The sequence below is a fragment of the Camelina sativa genome, chromosome 6, assembly GCF_000633955.1.
Source record: "Camelina sativa cultivar DH55 chromosome 6, Cs, whole genome shotgun sequence".
NCBI classification, from domain to species: domain Eukaryota; kingdom Viridiplantae; phylum Streptophyta; class Magnoliopsida; order Brassicales; family Brassicaceae; genus Camelina; species Camelina sativa.
Window position 1 is genome coordinate 13,134,952 of NC_025690.1, and position 17,955 is coordinate 13,152,906.

The following is a 17,955-nucleotide window of genomic DNA, read 5'->3' on the forward strand; positions in this document are numbered from 1 at the left end:
TGTTTAAAGAGGACGGAGACATGAGATTTATTACATTGTACAAGACGATGCAGACAAAGATGTTGAGCGGAACACGGAAGAAATTCATTATGGTGCTTCGTGCTTCTTCAGGTATATACTGTGATCTCATCTTCATTATCGAAGGCCAAAATATTCCTACACAAGCCTCAAAAACACAGAAACCAAGTAGCTGGATGGAGCTAGTTAACGACAAGCGTTCGTCTTTCACCTTTGATGGCGTCACCAGGACCTGCTCCACAAATTTTATATAGGATCAATGTGCGTATGAAAGATAGTATAAACTTAATCGTAGTAATGAAGCTTCATAACTCTGAGACATACACTTGTTGTAATGGGAAGAAGAAGTGATGCAGCGGAGACTAGAAAGACAATTTGCATATAGTTTTCGACTCTGAGAGATGAGCGAGACATGAGACGAGCTGCAAGTGAGCTTCCCAACATTGAGGCCAACATGAAGGTTGCAAAGACGAAGCCATGTGGGATTTCTTCGTCGTTTGGGCTAAGAGCTGGTGTCCAGAGGAAAACAAAGGTGTACATTGAGGCTTCAAATAGAGACTGAATAGCACCCAGCAATGCAATCTTTTCATCTGAGAAATCATCATAGACTGTGTTAGAGATAATCAGAAAACATAGCTTGCAAATTCCATTGGATGTACTGAAGCCTCTCAATCAACAGTTTTAACGCTAAATTTGAACCTGCCTGAAGCAATTGCTATGGCAGCAACTTTGAACTGAGTCAGCAAGTCTTTGCTATCAGATGGATCTCCGAAATTCTCAGACCATGTTGCCAGTATGATAGCCATTCCAATTGCAAGAAAGCACGCAGCTGCGTCAAAGGGAGCGACAGGACCAAAGGAAAAAGTGTCAACAAGAAGATTGCCGAACAATCCCGAGAGAATAGCGACCAGACCGTTCCCAAGGAAAACAGCCTTAGAGAATGTCAGTGACAGCCACTGCTGCTCAAAGTTCCTCTGCATAGTTGTTCAGAGAAGAGAAAACACATCAGGTCATGGCTCCAACTAAGTGAATGCTCTAAAAGGCTATAAGTCTTTACTTTCTTCATTATCCACAATGCTAAGATTGCAAGTGAATTTTGGCATGGTCTAGACACTTTGGCATGTTTTTAGATACTATAAATTTACAGTCATCAAGAACTACTAATCTTAACTGTGGCCTTCATCAAGCTAAGGAATGATATGTTTCCATGAAACCAGTAACAAAGTATCTAAAGGAATTCCTGTAGGAACCAAACTAAAGAAGGACAAATCGAATACCTAGACAGACTATGCATAAAAGTTACAGCTGACCTTATTGTGCTCTGCAATTAGCCAAGATTCGAATGCTGAAAACAAGAGAGATGTAGCAATACCACCCAAGATACGGCCAACCATCAAAACTCTGTACTGTGGAGAGTGCTTGGTGACACAGCTTAGTATGTAAACTATGCAGTATGTAACACATGCCCTCTTTCGACCCCTGAATCCAACACACACACACACCCAAGGATATTAGTTACCTAAACATAGCTCTCCTCTGATAACACAGATTCGAACTTAAAAAGGAAAAAAATCTCACTGTTTGTCAGCAAGAGATCCAACAATGGTTCCAAACAACATCGATGAACCAAAACCAGCAATGAATAGCTGACCGATATCTCCTTTTCCAAAACCATAAGTGCTGTAAAGGTAATACACATAAGGACCTTGAAGCCAGTCCCCAGCTACAACAACATAATCATATATATAAACACAAACATATCAGCATTCAACAACAACAACAAAATACTACCATCATCTTCCTCATCGAAATCTCTGATCTACAACACATTTAATCAAACCGGATCACATAAGATTATAGTCAATCACTGATACCAGATTCGGGAAGAAGCAAAGCGTCGTCTTAATAACAAAATTTCAAATCGAAGACCAGATTTCGTATGAGCTACAACAACAAATCTAAACAATCGTATCTGTTTCTGGACTCGATCTAGCACAAAAGTGGATGACGATTAGAGAATTGAACTCTCTCTCACACACACAGAATAGCTTAGATCAGATCCATGACAAGAAACATCAATCGAAATTGTAGCTGGCGATGAATCAATCAAATCAATCAATCAATCACAGAGCTGATTCCGCTAATTAATGAATTCTAAAAGAGCGATAATAGGCGGAGAGACGTACCCATCATAATAGAGAAAACGAGGAGGTAATTGTTCTTGAAAGAATTGAAGGAAGACGAAGTGTTGATCCGATCCTTGTTTGTCTTGCTCAGTTCCAGCACCGCCACTACGGTAGTCATAGTTCCGAACACCAAGTAGTAGAAAACCTCCATTGTTGAGCTTCTCTATCTCTCCCTCTCACTCTCAGAGTTAAAGAGTTAAGAAGAGCCACCGAGAAGACGAAGGAAAATGTCACGGAGTGGTATGCGCGATTGTACCATACCAACTCAATTAATCCTCTACGACGCGGTTACCGTACACGTAAGCTTCATCAGTCGGTGAGTCTCACTATTTCCTTTTTATTTTTTTATTTTACTTTTACTTCAATAAATAGTAATTGTAATGAAATAAAAATCACATAACCCTTACTTTTTCGGCAAGGGATTTCCAAACCCTAGACGTTCTTGAGAATTAACCAACTCTGCGTATCTCTCTCTCCCTCTCTCTCAGGTTATAGAAAGAGTCGTTCTTGAATGATGAAGAAAGCTACGAAGGAGGAAGCTGTGGCTGTAACATCTGTCTTTTGGGATATCAAACGGTTTCCGGTTCCTCCTGGCTTTGATGCTCGTCGGATACTCGGATCCGTCCGTGCATTAAAAAGCTGTTGGAGAAACATGGCTACTGTGGTCCTCTCATAATCAACGTCGTTGGCATACTAACAAACGTCCATCCTGACATCCTTGAAGCTCTTTCTTCCAGTGGAATCAATCTTTATTACGCCCCCTTTGGTTAGTATCTATCTTTTCATCTCATGCCATTAATGGATATCGTGAATAGAGAGTTTGAAGTTTTAGTTTCGTCTGAAACAGGTTGCTCAAGCCTCTCGTTTTACATGCATCAGTGGATGCGTAAGCGTAATAATCCACCCCCAGCTAATATTTTGGCCATATGCGATCCGATAGCCTTCCCTCGCCCTAAGAGTGGATACAACCTTTTTGGGCCGTTTTCATATTCTTCTCCTCAACAAGACTCCATCAGCTGGATGAGCTTAATTCTGGCAGAATCAGGAGCACTTGAGGAGGAGGATACGTGCAGTGAAACGGATGAGTCTGCCAGCTGGCTTTGCTCGATATGCAAACATCTTTCTCGTGGCCAAGGCTTTGAAAGTTTAAATAGTCATCTCTCTTCTCTAGAACATCTACAAGCGGTAATTAAGCACATCTTAGCCAAAGCAGAAACTTGTTATGTCAATACTCTTTTAATTTGTCATTAACTACTTCTCCCCTGCATTTTTTTTTCCAAGCAGAGGTTAGCTTACCTTCCTTTCCAATCATTAAAATTTAAAGACATATCCAGGGAGGAGGATGAGAATCCTCCCACCATGGTGAGGAAGTAACCAGAGATGGCTACTCCTGAGGAGGCTGTCGCTGTAACATCTGTCTTTTGGGACATCAATAGGTTTCCGGTTCTCCCTGGCTTTGATGTTCGTCGGGTCAGTCTGTGCATTAAACGGTTTTTGAAGCAATATGGCTACTCTGGTTCTCTCACCATCACTGCCGTTGGCCATCTATCACGCATACCTGAATGCATCTTTCAAGCGCTCTCTTCCAGTGGAATCACTCTTCTTCATGTCCCCCAAGGTTCCAAACACATCATGTCGCTTATGTCTCGGTTGATTTCTAAGAATTCACCCCCAGCTAATATTTTGGGCATATGCGATCTGAGAGGCTTCCCTCGACCTCAGAGTGGATACAACCTTTTCCGGCCGTTTTCATATTCTTCTCCTCAACAAGACACCATCCTCTGGGAAAGCTTAATTCTTGCAGATTTAGGGGCACTTGATCAGGAGGATACATGCGGTGAAGCTGGTGAATCTGCCAACTGATTTTGCTTATTATGCAATCATCTTCGTCGTCATGGCTTTGTAAGTCTTGAGGAAGGAACCAAAGCGAAAGTGCAAAAACTGAGGACGTGAAGAAGAAAAAGAAGAAGAAGAGTACTTGGCCCATGGTGTTGTTTTTCTCTCAAGTCTTAAGGCATTTCGTATGGTGGTTAATGGTTGTTCTACGTCTAGCTAGACGGCAAATGTTGGGATGACTTACTTTCATGTCTCTTATTGGTCACTTCTCATTTCCCAATAGAAATTTCATATATATATAGAAAACAAACAAATTAATACGAAAACTGTTTTTCATGATTTTGTGACTTGGCCACTTAGAGGACCCATTTCAATCCAAAGAACTAATCTTTGGTTATGCATAGACTCTAACCCATCAAAGAGGCTCTTGCCATCGCTAAGGCACCTTCATATGTCCGGTTTGCACCAATGAAACCACTCATGTGCACAAAAACACATCCTGGAATTGAACTTTCCTCAGAGAGCTTCTCCTTTTCTAGACCTCTCCATGATAAGGGCAAAGCTTTACGGCTCTCAAACCTGTCTCGTGTAACCGAAACCGCTTGGATTCTCCAATTTTCACTTCTATCATCCTGCACAAACCCACATATACACTCATTGGCTTAAGAGATATCATGTTTACAACATAATATGATCATTGCATAAAGCCCGGTAGTACCTGGTAAAGAACATATTTTATGTTAGGATCAATCTTCATTTCTTCCTCGAGCTCGAATATATGGAGTTTCCACTGTCGATTTCACAACACTCTTATATAACTTTGAAAACTAATCCCACCATTTCATCAATTCTAATACCTCTAAGAAATTATAACCCCAAACCACGACATGGATGATATATGTTAAGGAGCTCATTAGAACTTACTGGGCATTGTTTACTGAGCTTCATAATTTCTCCAGTGGAGTCTATGTCATACCGTTTTGCAAGACACTCCATTACAATTGACCGAGCTGGTAACCACGATTTCGCGTGAAAATGAACACACTGTCAAACAGGTAGCTTTAGATCGTTCTGGCTGTATTCTCGATTTATACTCAAATAGGCAGGAGGCAGGGAAACATATTCTTTATACCGATCAGTTCTGATAAAACAATGGAAATGAAATATTTGTTGTAAAAACTAAAAGCATCTCATTAGGTTGATTCATTCAAGTAATTACCAAACTAGTTTTGGTTTGGGTACTGCCATTTTTCACTAGTTGCACCTCTTTTCCAAGAAGAATAAGAACCAAATGACCTATGTAAGTGAATGAGATATAGAACTATAGAAGAAGAGAAAACCTCCAAAAATACTGCCATTTCATTTACCTTATAAACAAGGCCAGCACTACTGAGTTTAGTGTTAAACCCGTTCCCAAACACTTCAGTGAATCCTTTCTGGTGATGGTCATAACGTTCACTCTGAGGATCATACACACCTCCAACATCAAGTGCCGCATCAAGCTTCTCCAAAACCTTGTAACCAAATCATATCAATTATTGAAACAATTAACAAAAATATAGAATTGACGAAAAATTCAACAAGTTTACATAAACCTCAAGCTAAATTAACCATTTTCTCGGAAATTTCGAAAAAAAAATATATAAAACTGGATCCAAAGATTCAAAATTCACACATAGGTGTAGGGTCAGATACATTGTGAATTGAAGAAATAGAGTACCTCATGATCTCTGGTTCGTACGATATGAGCATCGGAGAATCTATTTGAAAGACGAAGGATGAAACAAGCTAAGGTTTCGTCGCAGTGGAATGTTCCATTATGCGTCCCGACCCGTTTCTGCTTCGCTACTACGGAATTGGTCGCGAAACTAGCTCGGAAGCTCCCAGAACGTTTCAGAAACAGAGAATGATTCCAGATTCTGCTACAGCAGCAGAGACCTCTCGACCCAAACATGGCTGATGAGAAGAAATCAAGATACTAAACCCTTGACCTCGCGGGTTTAAGCTTGACTGTAAACGTCGCCGTTTCTTGAATTTGGGATTTGATGCAGCGACGCCGTTTGAATTTTATAAATTTCCACACTTTTGAGTTCTGAATTTTTTTTCTTGGGATTTTTTTTTTTTTTTTAATTAAAGTTGATGATCTTTGGTAAACCTACCAACATGGTTGATTACCACACTCACATTTGGGATATCAAATTTGTTTGTTTCCTTATTTAATTTATATACCAAATGTATTGTTTTAATCATGGGACCCTTTAAATACAAACACTTAAAAGAATCATACATATAAAACGATCATGATTAAAATCCAAATGACAATACAACAAAACATCAATGTATTATAGTCATAATTGCGTAAAAAATTGGATTATACATGAACACTCTCACGATCTGGATAAGTTTGTTCGTAACAAATAAATTTAACTAACATGACAAAAATAGTATTAAAACAAAAAATGCAACCCAATTTACTTTGGAAAGACTTCAAACCAAAGGGAATTGAGAAAATGTGGTCTATAAGCAATACCATTATCGCCTTCAACCAAATCACACCAAACATATATAATTTTTCATGATTCATTCATTCTTCATCTCACTACAATCACAAAACAGCGATTACTATTAGATAACATCATAAGATAGAAGGTTAACAACTACGTTTTGGAACGTATTCGTTACATTCTATAGAGAGAAAAAAATGTATAAATATGATATTACCCAATTAGTTTTCTCTTGACTCTTGAGAATATCATCAAAAAACACCTTATGAGCAAATGGCTTATTTTCACCTACTTATCTCTCTTCTCATCTTCATTACCTTCAAACCTTCAATCTCCGTCGTCCCTGATCCAACAACACAAAACCTAATCAACAGAATCTGCAAACAAACAATCGATTTCAAGTTCTGCAACCAAGCAATCACGTCACAGCTAATCAGAAGACAAACCTCGATCAAAACAATCGCGAAACTAACCGCGGCTAAAGCTTGGATCAACGCGATACAAACGCTAGATAACATAGAAGGTACTCTTCTTCCGAAAGCGAAAGATCGTAGAGACAAAACAGAGTTCGATGCTTGTAGGAAAGCTTATAAGTTGGTGGATGCTCATTTAGACAACGCGTTGAAGTATTTGTATTTACGAGACTATAGGTTCATGAGAGCGTATCAAGCTCTTGCGCTTGTGAATATTTCCATGTGTAGGACGAGTTTTTTTTATCCGACGCCTATGGTTTATGCGAATTGGAACATGAAGATGTTGACGGATATTGCGATTTATGCTGGCAAGATTCTTGCTCCTCCTCCTCCTCTTAGGAAGAAGAACAAGACGCCATGAAAGCCTATCATTTTTTAAACCCATTAGCTTTTGTTCTCTTTTATTATTCAATCGATTATAGTATTTTTCTGATTTATTTCAAAAAAAAAATCCAAAATTTTTCATACAACAGTGTTTTTTTGTTTGTTATTTAGAGGGGAAATAGGGTCAGTCAACGTTATCTGTACTTCTATCTTTTCTTTGTTACATATTTTTTTATTTTAAAAAATGGAGTGCGTCTTATTTTTTTTCATCTTTATTGTAGTATATACAGACAAACTATAATATAAATAATTTTTGGCATGGATGAGATGCGAGTTTGGCCACACAGCACAAACAAGTAATCAGCCATGGATTATATATATCAATATATGGTCTGCTTCTAAAAATTTATAAGGGTGCATGCTATGTTTATTGAATCTGAATCTGGTTGAACCAATTATCAAAGTTCTCCAAGCCAATACTGAAATATCAAATACTCAAACTACTTAATCAAATTTCGTGAAAACGTTGTAACTTCCTGTACGTAAGTAACTTCAGGTTGCATGGCTACAAACCATTCGATTTAGGAACTAGACGTGGATCGGCGATGCCCTTGCGGGTGCTCAGAGTGAAACAATAAATTACTATTTTTGAAATAATGTTTTCTTGTTCTGGCGAAAACTTTATATTCGTTACACCAGTGATATACATGCTTCCACCAACATATATAACTTTCAAAATACATTTATAAACGAAAAACTCCAAAGTCCAAAATATATCATGCGACTGCAAAAGGCCACTTATTGATATATATAGGGTATTTGTCAGTACTCTGAACAAACCCATCTACATGATATATAAAAGGATATCAAGCAAGTGGATAAAAAAGCAAGTTTGGCCAGACCACACGCTCCTTCAGGCGCATCAACGTCTCTCTTGATTCTCATGTAACCATTTTCTCCCCAATCTTCTCCCCATGAGTTCTTTAACAACCAATACTTAATCCCTTCTTCACTCATCCCGTAACCAACAATGGCAACTGCATGAGTCAGGTTCGTCCCGCAGTCCTCTCCGTCAAATATCCCGCCGTCATATTTCTTAAACGCAGCTCCTGACCCATCTATCGCAACGGAAACAGGTTGTTGAGACACCGCTTTAAGCAATGCTTCCTCATCATTTTGGGTAACCGTCTCGTAATCGCTGATGGTTGCAGCAGCAGAATGAGTTGAGTCACAGGTTTGTTGTGGTAAGGATAGCTATCCTCTGTGGTGATTCCTTGGTTGTTTATTATGTATTTGAAAGCCTTCCACATTATCCCTCCGTTACATCCATAGTTCTCTGTGCTGCAATCCAACAGTTGTTGCTCAGACAGCGATACGAGGTTTCCTTTCGAAACCTTCATAATGCCTTCCACTGCTGCCACTGCCGAGAAAGCCCAACAACATCCTGTTCCATTTCAGTAAAAAATAAAAAGGTTCTATATTTTTAGTGTAATACAGTAGTAGTAAATTTCATATACATTTTAAATCGTTTATTTGGTCACACACTCATGAAATATGTGGATAAATTGGTTCATTGATTTATGCATGTGTTTTAACTTTTCAGAATGATATGAATTTTTTTAATTTTTTTTGTAAAAAGAATAATATGATTTTCGTATGTATATACTTAAAAAGTATGATGCAGTTTTGATCCGTAATCTTGCTATTTTACAAAATGTCACATGAGTTGTTTAAACCACATACCACATTGTCCTTGGTCCTTAACCGGTGTAACGGCCCCTTCCTGTCTCCAATCCATGCTCTCACCGATTTCACTGACATTTTCATGTCTAAATGACACGGTTTTGTGGGAATCCAGTGATGAAGTACCTTCCGGCACAACCAGCCCCATGTACCTCGCCTGGAATTCCTCGTCGGTGAGGTCGGAGAACTTGTTGACATCCAACTTGTATGTCTTGTTCGTTTTCATGTTGAAGCTCTCAACGAACTTTAAGTTCTTCTTAAAAATCTCAAACCTACTCGCTTTCTCAGCATCGTGTGAGTAAACGCGATGGAACCGAGACATCCATTGCTCATGTTTCTCAACGGCAGAAGCTTCAAAGAGCCCCCCACCACGAGATGTGGCTCCCGAAGTTCTCGAACTCAAAAGAATGGCTAGAATAAAGAAAAAGATCGAAGCCATTCTACTAGAGAGCTAGCTAGAGAAAACGTTTCTGAAATGTTTTGATATAAAGCTTTGGTTTATATTTTATATGACTTGGTTGCAAAGAAACGAGCATGAGAAGGTACTGTTATATAGAGACTGCAAAGTGCATGGTGGCGTATTTTTCTCTTTGAATATTCTAACGAGCGATCTTGTTGCCAATTTCTACACGCTACTAAGTCAAGTAAACGGCCAGTCATATTACGTAAGTTTTCTTTTCTGAGAAGAATCCTACAATAATCAATATTCATGATAACGCGCGAGGGTAAAGCTTGGATTTTTCATATAGAAAATTTACATATACCTTCTTTCAAAATCTCATGGTAACGACGCTGCATAAAATATGTAGTCTGATTTAGCTGAAACTTTTATTATAAACATTGTTGTAGCTAGTGTCTTGCGGAATTTGAGAATTGAATTACATGATCAAATATTTCCTCTTTGTGAATAAAAATAATGTTTTTTTTCCTTCAAATAATAGTATATTGTGTTGTCTTCATACCCAAAACTTAACTTAGTTGTGCATATTTGAAAGCAATAATGAGTTTCCATATTTTTGGAGAATTTTTTAGCATTCCTTGCTAATCAAAATATTTCTCTTTGCCGTGTTGATTGAGAAAAACAAAAAACCATTGTTTTTTGGTGGTATTAGTTAAAGGGACATGTAGTGCAGCGGAATATTAAGGAAATGAGTAGTCAAGCTAATCAATTGAAAAGAAGAATCAATTCAATGAAGAGACGAGATGCTCGTGCTAAGAATTTGATGACTTGTGGAACAAGAAACAAGCTACGAAGATTTTAAAGGAAAAATAATTCTTCTATGTTATTAAAATATCAAAAGCTCCTCTTTTCCAAGAGACTTAACAAACCTATATATAATTCCTACGATATCTAGGGTATCATGCTTAAAATTAAAATAAGGAAAACCCTAAGTAGAGATGAGGTGGAACAAACCTCCACTCTCGAATAAGAATTAAACCGACAACTAAAAATAAAAGCCCATGAATAAAAGAAAAACCAGAACGAAAGAGGTTTATACGCTACATCAGGTCCTCCAGGGTAAGAGAAAAATTCGTCCTCGAATTTTCCACATCGTCCACATCATCATCACCCAAATAAGGAACCAAGTGTTTGACGTTAAATACATCGGCTGTCTTCATATGAGGAGGAAGCCGAAGACGTTAAGCATTGTTGTTTATCTTCTCTAGCACATCAAGCGGACCTATCTTCCTCGCTTTGAGCTTATTATAAGTACCTGGTGGAAAATGATCTTTAGTAAGGACAGCCCACACTTTATCACCCACCTTAAACTGAAGATCCCGACAATGCAGATCCGCACTTGTCTTATACTTTGCACTCGCAGCCTCTAAGTTGGACCGAACTTGACGATGAAGCTCAACAAAGTCTTCAACCAAATCACACGCTCTGCCATGGCCACGGGTACGATCGGGTGCAATGTTCAAATCGAGGGGACTACGAGGAATCAAACCATAGACAATGCGAAACGGGCTGAAGCCAGTAGAACGATTCACAGCATGATTATGGGCAAACTCTGCCTGACACAAAACGTTGTCCCATGAGCGAATGTTATCACCGACCAAACACCATAGAAGATCCCCGAGAGCACGGTTTGTGACTTCCGTCTGCCCGTCACTTTGAGGATGATACGCGGAACTCATGTCTAAACTAGTACGCAATATTCGCCACAAAGATCGCCAAAAATGACTAAGAAATCGTGAGTCAGGATCAGACACAATAGAGCAAGGCAATCCATGCAGCTTGTACACTTCACGAAAGAACAAGGTAGCAACCTTTAAAGCGTCGGTAGTCTTTTTACAAGCGACAAAGTGAACCATTTTGGAAAAACGATCAACGACCACAAAGATGGAGTCATTGCCGCGTTGTGTTCGAGGAAGACCAAGAACAAAATCCATGCTTATATCTGTCCACGGCTGAGTTGGTATTGGTAAAGGCATATAGAGACCTACGTTTGAAGCATGTCCCTTCGCAGCTTGACACACACCACAAGGCAAGACATAACGTTCAACGTCACGCCGAATTCTTGGCCAAAAATAAGAAGCCATGACAAGCTGAACCGTTCGATCTCTGCCCACATGACCTTCACCATGAAGTTCTTTAATCACTTGCAACCGGATACTACATTCAGGAATACATAACTTATTCCCTCGAAACAAAAAGCCATCAAACAGAAAATACTCCGAATTCAACCCAGCATGAATGTCACGCCACATTTTACCAAAGAATGCATCTGTCGAATAAAGCTCGGGCAAAATAGAGAAACCTGGAACAGACACATGTAGTATGGCTAAGAGAGCGTGACGACGACTAAGAGCATCAACAACTTGGTTTAAAGTACCCGCCTTATGTTTGATAACAAACGTAAACTGTTGTAGATAGGCAAACCAAGATGCGTGTCGAGCCGAAACTTTTTCTTGAGAACCCATATGTTTTAAAGCATCATGGTCCGTAAAGAGAACAAACTCCTTGTGAAAGAGATAATGCCGCCAATGTTTAACCGCTTGAACCACCGCATATAACTCAACATCATAAGTGCTATACCGACCACGAGCACCCGCAATTTTCTCGCTAAAGAAAGCAATGGGCTTGCCATGCTGACTCAAAACAGTGCCTATACTAGTCTTCGAGGCATCAGAATGAACTTCAAAAGGAACCGTAAAATTTGGCAAGGCTAAAACCGGAGCTGAAGTAAGCTTAGACTTAATAAGAGTAAAAGCACGCTCAGCATCGGCAGACCACTGGAATTGTGCTTGCTTAAGACTGTCGGTGATGGGGGACATGATACTGCTAAAATGAGCAACAAATCTCTGGTAAAATGATGCCAAACCATGAAAACTACGAACATCGGAGACTGAACGCGGAGTTGGCCAAGAACGGATTGCATCTACTTTTGCTGGATCGACCGATAATCCATTTGTGGAGACAACATAGCCAAGGAAAAGAACCTGATCCACGCCAAATGTACAATTCTTCGATGCAGTATAAAACTTTTCACGTTGGAGGACCAACAAGACATCACGCAAGTGCGAGATATGATCGTCAAGAGAAGAGCTGAAGATCAAAATATCATCAAAATAAACAACCACAAACTTGCCTATAAAAGGACGAAGATAACCCAAACGGCATAACAAGCCACTCAAACAGGCCTTCACGTGATTTAAAGGCGGTCTTCCACTCATCTCCTGGCCGTATGCGAATTAGATGATAGCCACTCTTGAGATCCAGCTTGGTGAAAATAGAAGCATTGCCAATTTGATCCAACAAATCATCTAAACGCAGGATCGGAAAGCGATAGCGGATAGTTATCTTGTTGATCGCACGGCTGTCCACACACATACGCCACGTTCCATCTTTCTTAGGAATCGACAACGCCGGAACAGCGCAAGGGCTAAGACTTTCACGTACATGTCCCTTAGCTAACAGATCTTCAACCTGTTTACGTAACTCATCATGTTCCATAGGACTCATTCGGTAATGGGGACGGTTCGAAAGCGACGCATTAGGGACCAAGTCAATACAATGCTGTATATCGCGAAGTGGAGGTAACTCTGTGGGCAAATCAGCTGGGAAAACATCACAAAATTCAGCAAGAAGCGTCTTAAACGCTTGAGGAATGGTACTTGGAGGTAAGATTGTTAACGCCATCGGCAATAAAGCAAACACCACATCAGCAGATTGTAATTCACGTAGCATTTGTGACTTTGGTAAGAAGAGTATCGGACTTGTTGCGGAAGTCACAGGTTGTGGAGGGGCGAGTTCCGAACTAGACACAATTTGAGCCGACGCGTCTTGAGTAGGCAGAAGCGTGATACGCTTGTTCTCATAAAGAAAGGTATAAGTATTGGCAAACCATCATGAGAAGTGCGTCGATCATACTGCCAGGGACGCCCCAATAAGCGATGACATGCATCCATCGGAATAACATCACAACAAACCAAATCTTTGTAACTAGTGCCCACCGAGAACGGTACACGACAACGCCGAGAAATACGTAACTCTGTTTTCGAATTAAGCCATATCAATTTGTAAGGTGCAGGGTGAGGCTCAGCAAACAACACCAATTTGGATACAGCTTCCTCAGAGATGACGTTCGTACAACTCCCTGAATCGATAATAAAACGACAAACCTTGCCGCGAATGGTACAAGAAGAACGAAATATGTTAGTTCGAAGCCAAGATTCATCAAGTACCTGAGGTGCAAGAAAATTACGACGAATCACCAATGACACCCCTGTATTGCCAGCCACATGTTACAAATAAGAGCTTCACTATCATCCTTGTAATCATCATAAATAGGCTCCTCATCTCCATACAACCCACGTCGACCAGCTTTAGGACAGTTAGATTGACGGTGTCCAGGTTCGCCACAATTAAAACACTTAGAGGGTGAGGGTCGTGTGTTTGAAGGTTGAGAAACTCCTCCGTCCATCAAACGTGGCTGACTCCCCGGATCAGAAACAGAATCAACGTTTCTTGGTAAGTCAGACTAATTCCGAGAACGAGAACCCGACGAGGACCAAGGCGAAGTAACTCCACGCATGGACTGCTCAATAAGTACTGCACGCTGATGTGCTTCAGAGACATACGACGGGCTAACTGGAGCAACGTATTTTGAAGCTGTTGTCGTAAACCTCCAATGAAGCGTGAGACTAGTTGATCCTCTGTTTCAAGCAAATTGTTTCTCGTCAATAAAGAGAGAAAGTCCGTTGCATAGTCGTCAACAGAACGAGACCCCTGCCTCAAATTTTGAAGACGTGTGTAGATCGTCCTTGAGTAGTTAAACGGAAGAAACGCTTTGTGCATCTTGGATTTTAGCTGCTCCCAAGACGCAATACGCTCTTTTCCGTCACGTTCACGTTGTGATTTGGTCTGCTGCCACCAAGCAGAGGCACGACCTCTGAAACGAGTAGCAACGAGGGGAACACGTATCTCACTAGGCACGTTCTCAAAATTAAGGAGCTCTTCCGTAGTACTGAGCCAATCCAACAATTCTTCAGGTTTGAGGCTACCAGAGAACTCTGGAAGATCAAGTTTGAACCCAGCTTCCCATCGGCGGTTATCAAAAGGTGGGGCGGTGATAACTGCACGATGCGGATTCTGCTGCTCATGGCCATTAAACGGATTGACATCACCATCATCATCGTCCCTGAAGACTGCTTCGTCACGGTGGTGTAAGGCAGGAGGACGTTGCTGTGCAAGCACGTTGCGAACCGTTGCTTCAACAGAAGTGCGGAACTCCTCACGCATGCTTTGTTGAAATTCTGTAAACATGTCACGCATCACGTCGAGTTGTTCGTCATGTTGTTGTTGAAGACTCTTCTTAGGAGGCATGGTGTAGATCGATTCGAATCTGATACCAACTAGTGCAGCAGAATATTAAGGAAACGAGTAGTCAAGCTAATCAATTGAAAAGAAGAATCAATTCAATGAAGAGACGAGATGCTCGTGCTAAGAACTTGATGACTTGTGGAACAAGAAACAAGCTACGAAGACTTTAAAGGAAGAATAATTCTTCTATGTTATTAAAATATCAAAAGCTCCTATTTTCCAAGAGACTTAACAAACCTATATATAATTCCTACGATATCTAGGGTATCATGCTTAGAATTAAAATAAGGAAAACTCTAAGTAGAGATGAGGTGGAAAAAACCTCCACTCTCCAATAAGAATTAAACCGACAACTAAAAATAAAAGCCCATGAATAAAAGAAAAACCAAACGAAGTCCAGAACGAAAGAGGTGTATACACTACATCAACATGATGGAGGTGACAAACAATAAACAATACTATGTTTAAAATATAGGTGGATTGAGTTTAGAACAGTTGTGTGGCTGCTATAGAAACGAAAATATGTGTTCGAAAAGATATTGTTGCATGTGTGAAGAGCACATAACGAAGATTCAAGAGAATTGACCTGACAGAATGAGATTATTTTTATTTTATTTTTTATTAGAACCGGAATGGATGTGAGCTGATGAGCATGTTATTTGGTTAGGAGTTGCACGCAATCCCAGTATCCCACCATGTGTAAATGAACTCATTGACTCGCTTTCCACTTCAAAACTCATAGAGGCAAGATATAGAGTCAGCTGTGTCAATGAGAAGGCAAGGACATACACGCCTGGTTTGATCAATGGCATAACCCGGTGCAACAACAAAAAAAAATTCCATTTTTTAACAAACAATCAAGTTAAATGGAAAAAACTCATCTTTGTTGTAAAATATGTATGTATCCATCACATCATGTGTCCCTCATTATGCCATAACATTTGGAACACTTGTTCGCCACTTGTTCTAAACCTCTTTTTGTCTCTTTCCTCTATAAATAAGAATTATGTACAGTAGAAGAAGAAATATAAGAAGTCATTTTATATCTCTAGTTTCTCTCTAGTTCTTTCTCTAGCTTCTCTCTAAATCAACATTTATTTCTCTAGATCATTTCTCCTTTGATTTTTGTTACCTCCTAGTTTATAATATAGTTCACAACAATCTTATATTATTTTAATTTGGACCTATTTATTTGTGTATTAGTTTTGGGTTCTATAATAAAACTTAAAAATATAACTTGAGGCCTTTTAGATATAGATTTCTATTAGTTTTGAAATTAAATATTTAAATAACGTAAAATTTTAAAAACTGGATCTTAAATTTATTTGTCCTTGTATAAATGCATTTGTTGCACTTGCCCATTACCGGTGCTGGATATGGGCGTTAGAACAATAAAGATAACAATATTATATTATAGATAACAAATTTACACTTATAAAAAAATTAGTTATTAGATTCCACGGATATGCCAATAGAATCTAAATAATGACAAATAGTGAAACTATGGTATTTTGCTAATTTTGAATAGTAAACTAACTAGTGTACTAAAAATATTTTGAAAACTGACTATTTTGCCGATATCAATAGATGTGTCGTCCTTTCCAAAATCAATTAAGAATATATCATTGACCTCACAAATCTTATCAATAGAATCCAAGAATAAATTCAATGGTTGAGATTTTCAAAAGAATCAAATCCCCCCGGGATATATGAATTGTCAAACCAAAATATTTAGCCAGTTCAGTGATATTGTACATCAATACGGATATATATATATATAAGGGAAAATTGCACACACACCTACTTTTCTCAAACTACCTTCCATCTACACCCACTTTTTGAGTATGGTGTACTTTTGGGGGTGTGTTTGTTGGTTTTGCATAGGGTCAATTGCACTTACACCCACTTTGGATCAAAGTTCTTACACTTACACCCACTTTGGATGGAAGGTGTACTTTTGGATGTGTTTTGCATATGTGACTTATTTTTTTGGACAATTTTAAATTTGTATTTGATTTGGAGTAAAAACAAAAAATAGCGGAGGATAGTTTTTTTTAATTGATTATTTCTCTTTCTCTCTCCCTCTTCTATTCTCTTTTACTCTTACTTTTCTTTTGTTGCCACTTTAATTAGTTATTATCAAAAAATTATCTATTTATTTTTATACAATAAATTATGATTTTATATTTTCGACATTTGAAGATCCATATTACTATATTTTAGATGAACTACTCTACATTAGGATACAACAACAACATCAAATCCATATGTTCATGGTCATGTGGATACCAGTAGAATTTGTGGGTTCTAAAGATTTAGGGATTAGGATACAACCCCAACATCAAATCCATATGTTCATTGTCATGTGGATACCAATAGAATTTGTGGGTTCTAGAGATTTAAGGTTTAGGATACAACGACAACATCAAATCGATATGTTCATGGTTATGTGGATACCAATAGAATTTGCGGGTGCTAGAGATTTAGGGTTTAGGATACAACGACAACATCAAATCCATATGTTCATGGTCATGTGGATACCAATAGAATTTGTGGGTACTAGTAACACATGACCATAAATGTGTGTATTAGTAACAAATCAAAGTTTCTTATCAAACCCATAACACATGACCATAAATGTGGTACTAGCAACACATCAAATCCATATATTTGTAGTCATATGGATACCAACTGAATTTGCAAGTTATAGAGATTTAGGGTTTAGGATACAACGACAACATCAAATCCATATGTTCATGGTCATGTGGATACCAATAGAATTTGTGGGTAATGGTAACAAATTAAAGTTTTTTAAAACTTATCCAAATAAATAACTACTTATGAATTCAATATTTTGTTAATCCATTATGCATCTAATTTAAGCTTAAAGTATGTGGGCAAATAGTCTATTTCATATTGAAAATTTAATTAAATAAATTCATTAATTTCTCAATTATTTAATTAATTTAGTTTGGACTTATAAATTGTTGATTTGACTATGAAGACCAATTCAATTGTATTTGATTTATATTAGTCTCATAATT

General features: G+C 38.7%; 3 protein-coding genes and 1 pseudogene across 3 annotated transcripts in view; 1 reads left to right on the forward strand and 3 right to left on the reverse strand.

The window, feature by feature from the left end:
- LOC104698993 (molybdate-anion transporter-like) overlaps window positions 1-2,444 on the reverse strand; it is a 12,809-nt gene extending 10,365 nt beyond the window's left edge. Inside the window, exons 1-6 of the mRNA XM_019246344.1 lie at window positions 2,205-2,444; window positions 1,597-1,741; window positions 1,329-1,497; window positions 722-992; window positions 343-608; window positions 21-250 (exon numbers count right to left, since the gene is read on the reverse strand). Of these exons, the coding sequence (XP_019101889.1) occupies window positions 21-250; window positions 343-608; window positions 722-992; window positions 1,329-1,497; window positions 1,597-1,741; window positions 2,205-2,355 (1,232 nt within the window). The 5' untranslated portion in view covers window positions 2,356-2,444. The remainder of the gene's footprint in view (window positions 1-20; window positions 251-342; window positions 609-721; window positions 993-1,328; window positions 1,498-1,596; window positions 1,742-2,204) is intronic.
- On the reverse strand, window positions 4,313-6,115 carry LOC104791155 (UPF0160 protein MYG1, mitochondrial-like). Its single transcript, XM_010516974.2, has 5 exons — window positions 5,761-6,115; window positions 5,408-5,554; window positions 4,965-5,084; window positions 4,759-4,830; window positions 4,313-4,672 (listed from the first exon to the last, which is right to left on the reverse strand). Exons 1-5 carry the CDS (start codon window positions 5,992-5,994, stop codon window positions 4,448-4,450), a joined length of 798 nt encoding a protein of 265 aa, XP_010515276.1. The 5' UTR covers window positions 5,995-6,115; the 3' UTR covers window positions 4,313-4,447.
- LOC104791156 lies at window positions 6,427-7,604 on the forward strand. Its single transcript, XM_010516975.2, has one exon. The coding sequence runs from the start codon at window positions 6,818-6,820 to the stop codon at window positions 7,376-7,378; it is 561 nt and encodes a 186-aa protein (XP_010515277.1). The 5' UTR covers window positions 6,427-6,817; the 3' UTR covers window positions 7,379-7,604.
- On the reverse strand, window positions 8,008-9,586 carry LOC104791157 (annotated as a pseudogene).

Bases quoted from the DNA above. Each gene is read 5' to 3' on its own strand.
- LOC104791155 (XM_010516974.2), bottom strand. From the start codon at position 5,994: ATGTTTGGGTCGAGAGGTCTCTGCTGCTGTAGCAGAATCTGGAATCAT. The intron at 5,555-5,760 runs GTACTCTATTTC...TTTGGTTACAAG, and splicing joins TACGAACCAGAGATCATGAG to GTTTTGGAGAAGCTTGATGC. The intron at 5,085-5,407 runs GTAAATGAAATG...CCTGTTTGACAG, and splicing joins GTGCTGGCCTTGTTTATAAG to TGTGTTCATTTTCACGCGAA.
- LOC104791156 (XM_010516975.2), top strand. From the start codon at position 6,818: ATGGCTTATTTTCACCTACTTATCTCTCTTCTCATCTTCATTACCTTC.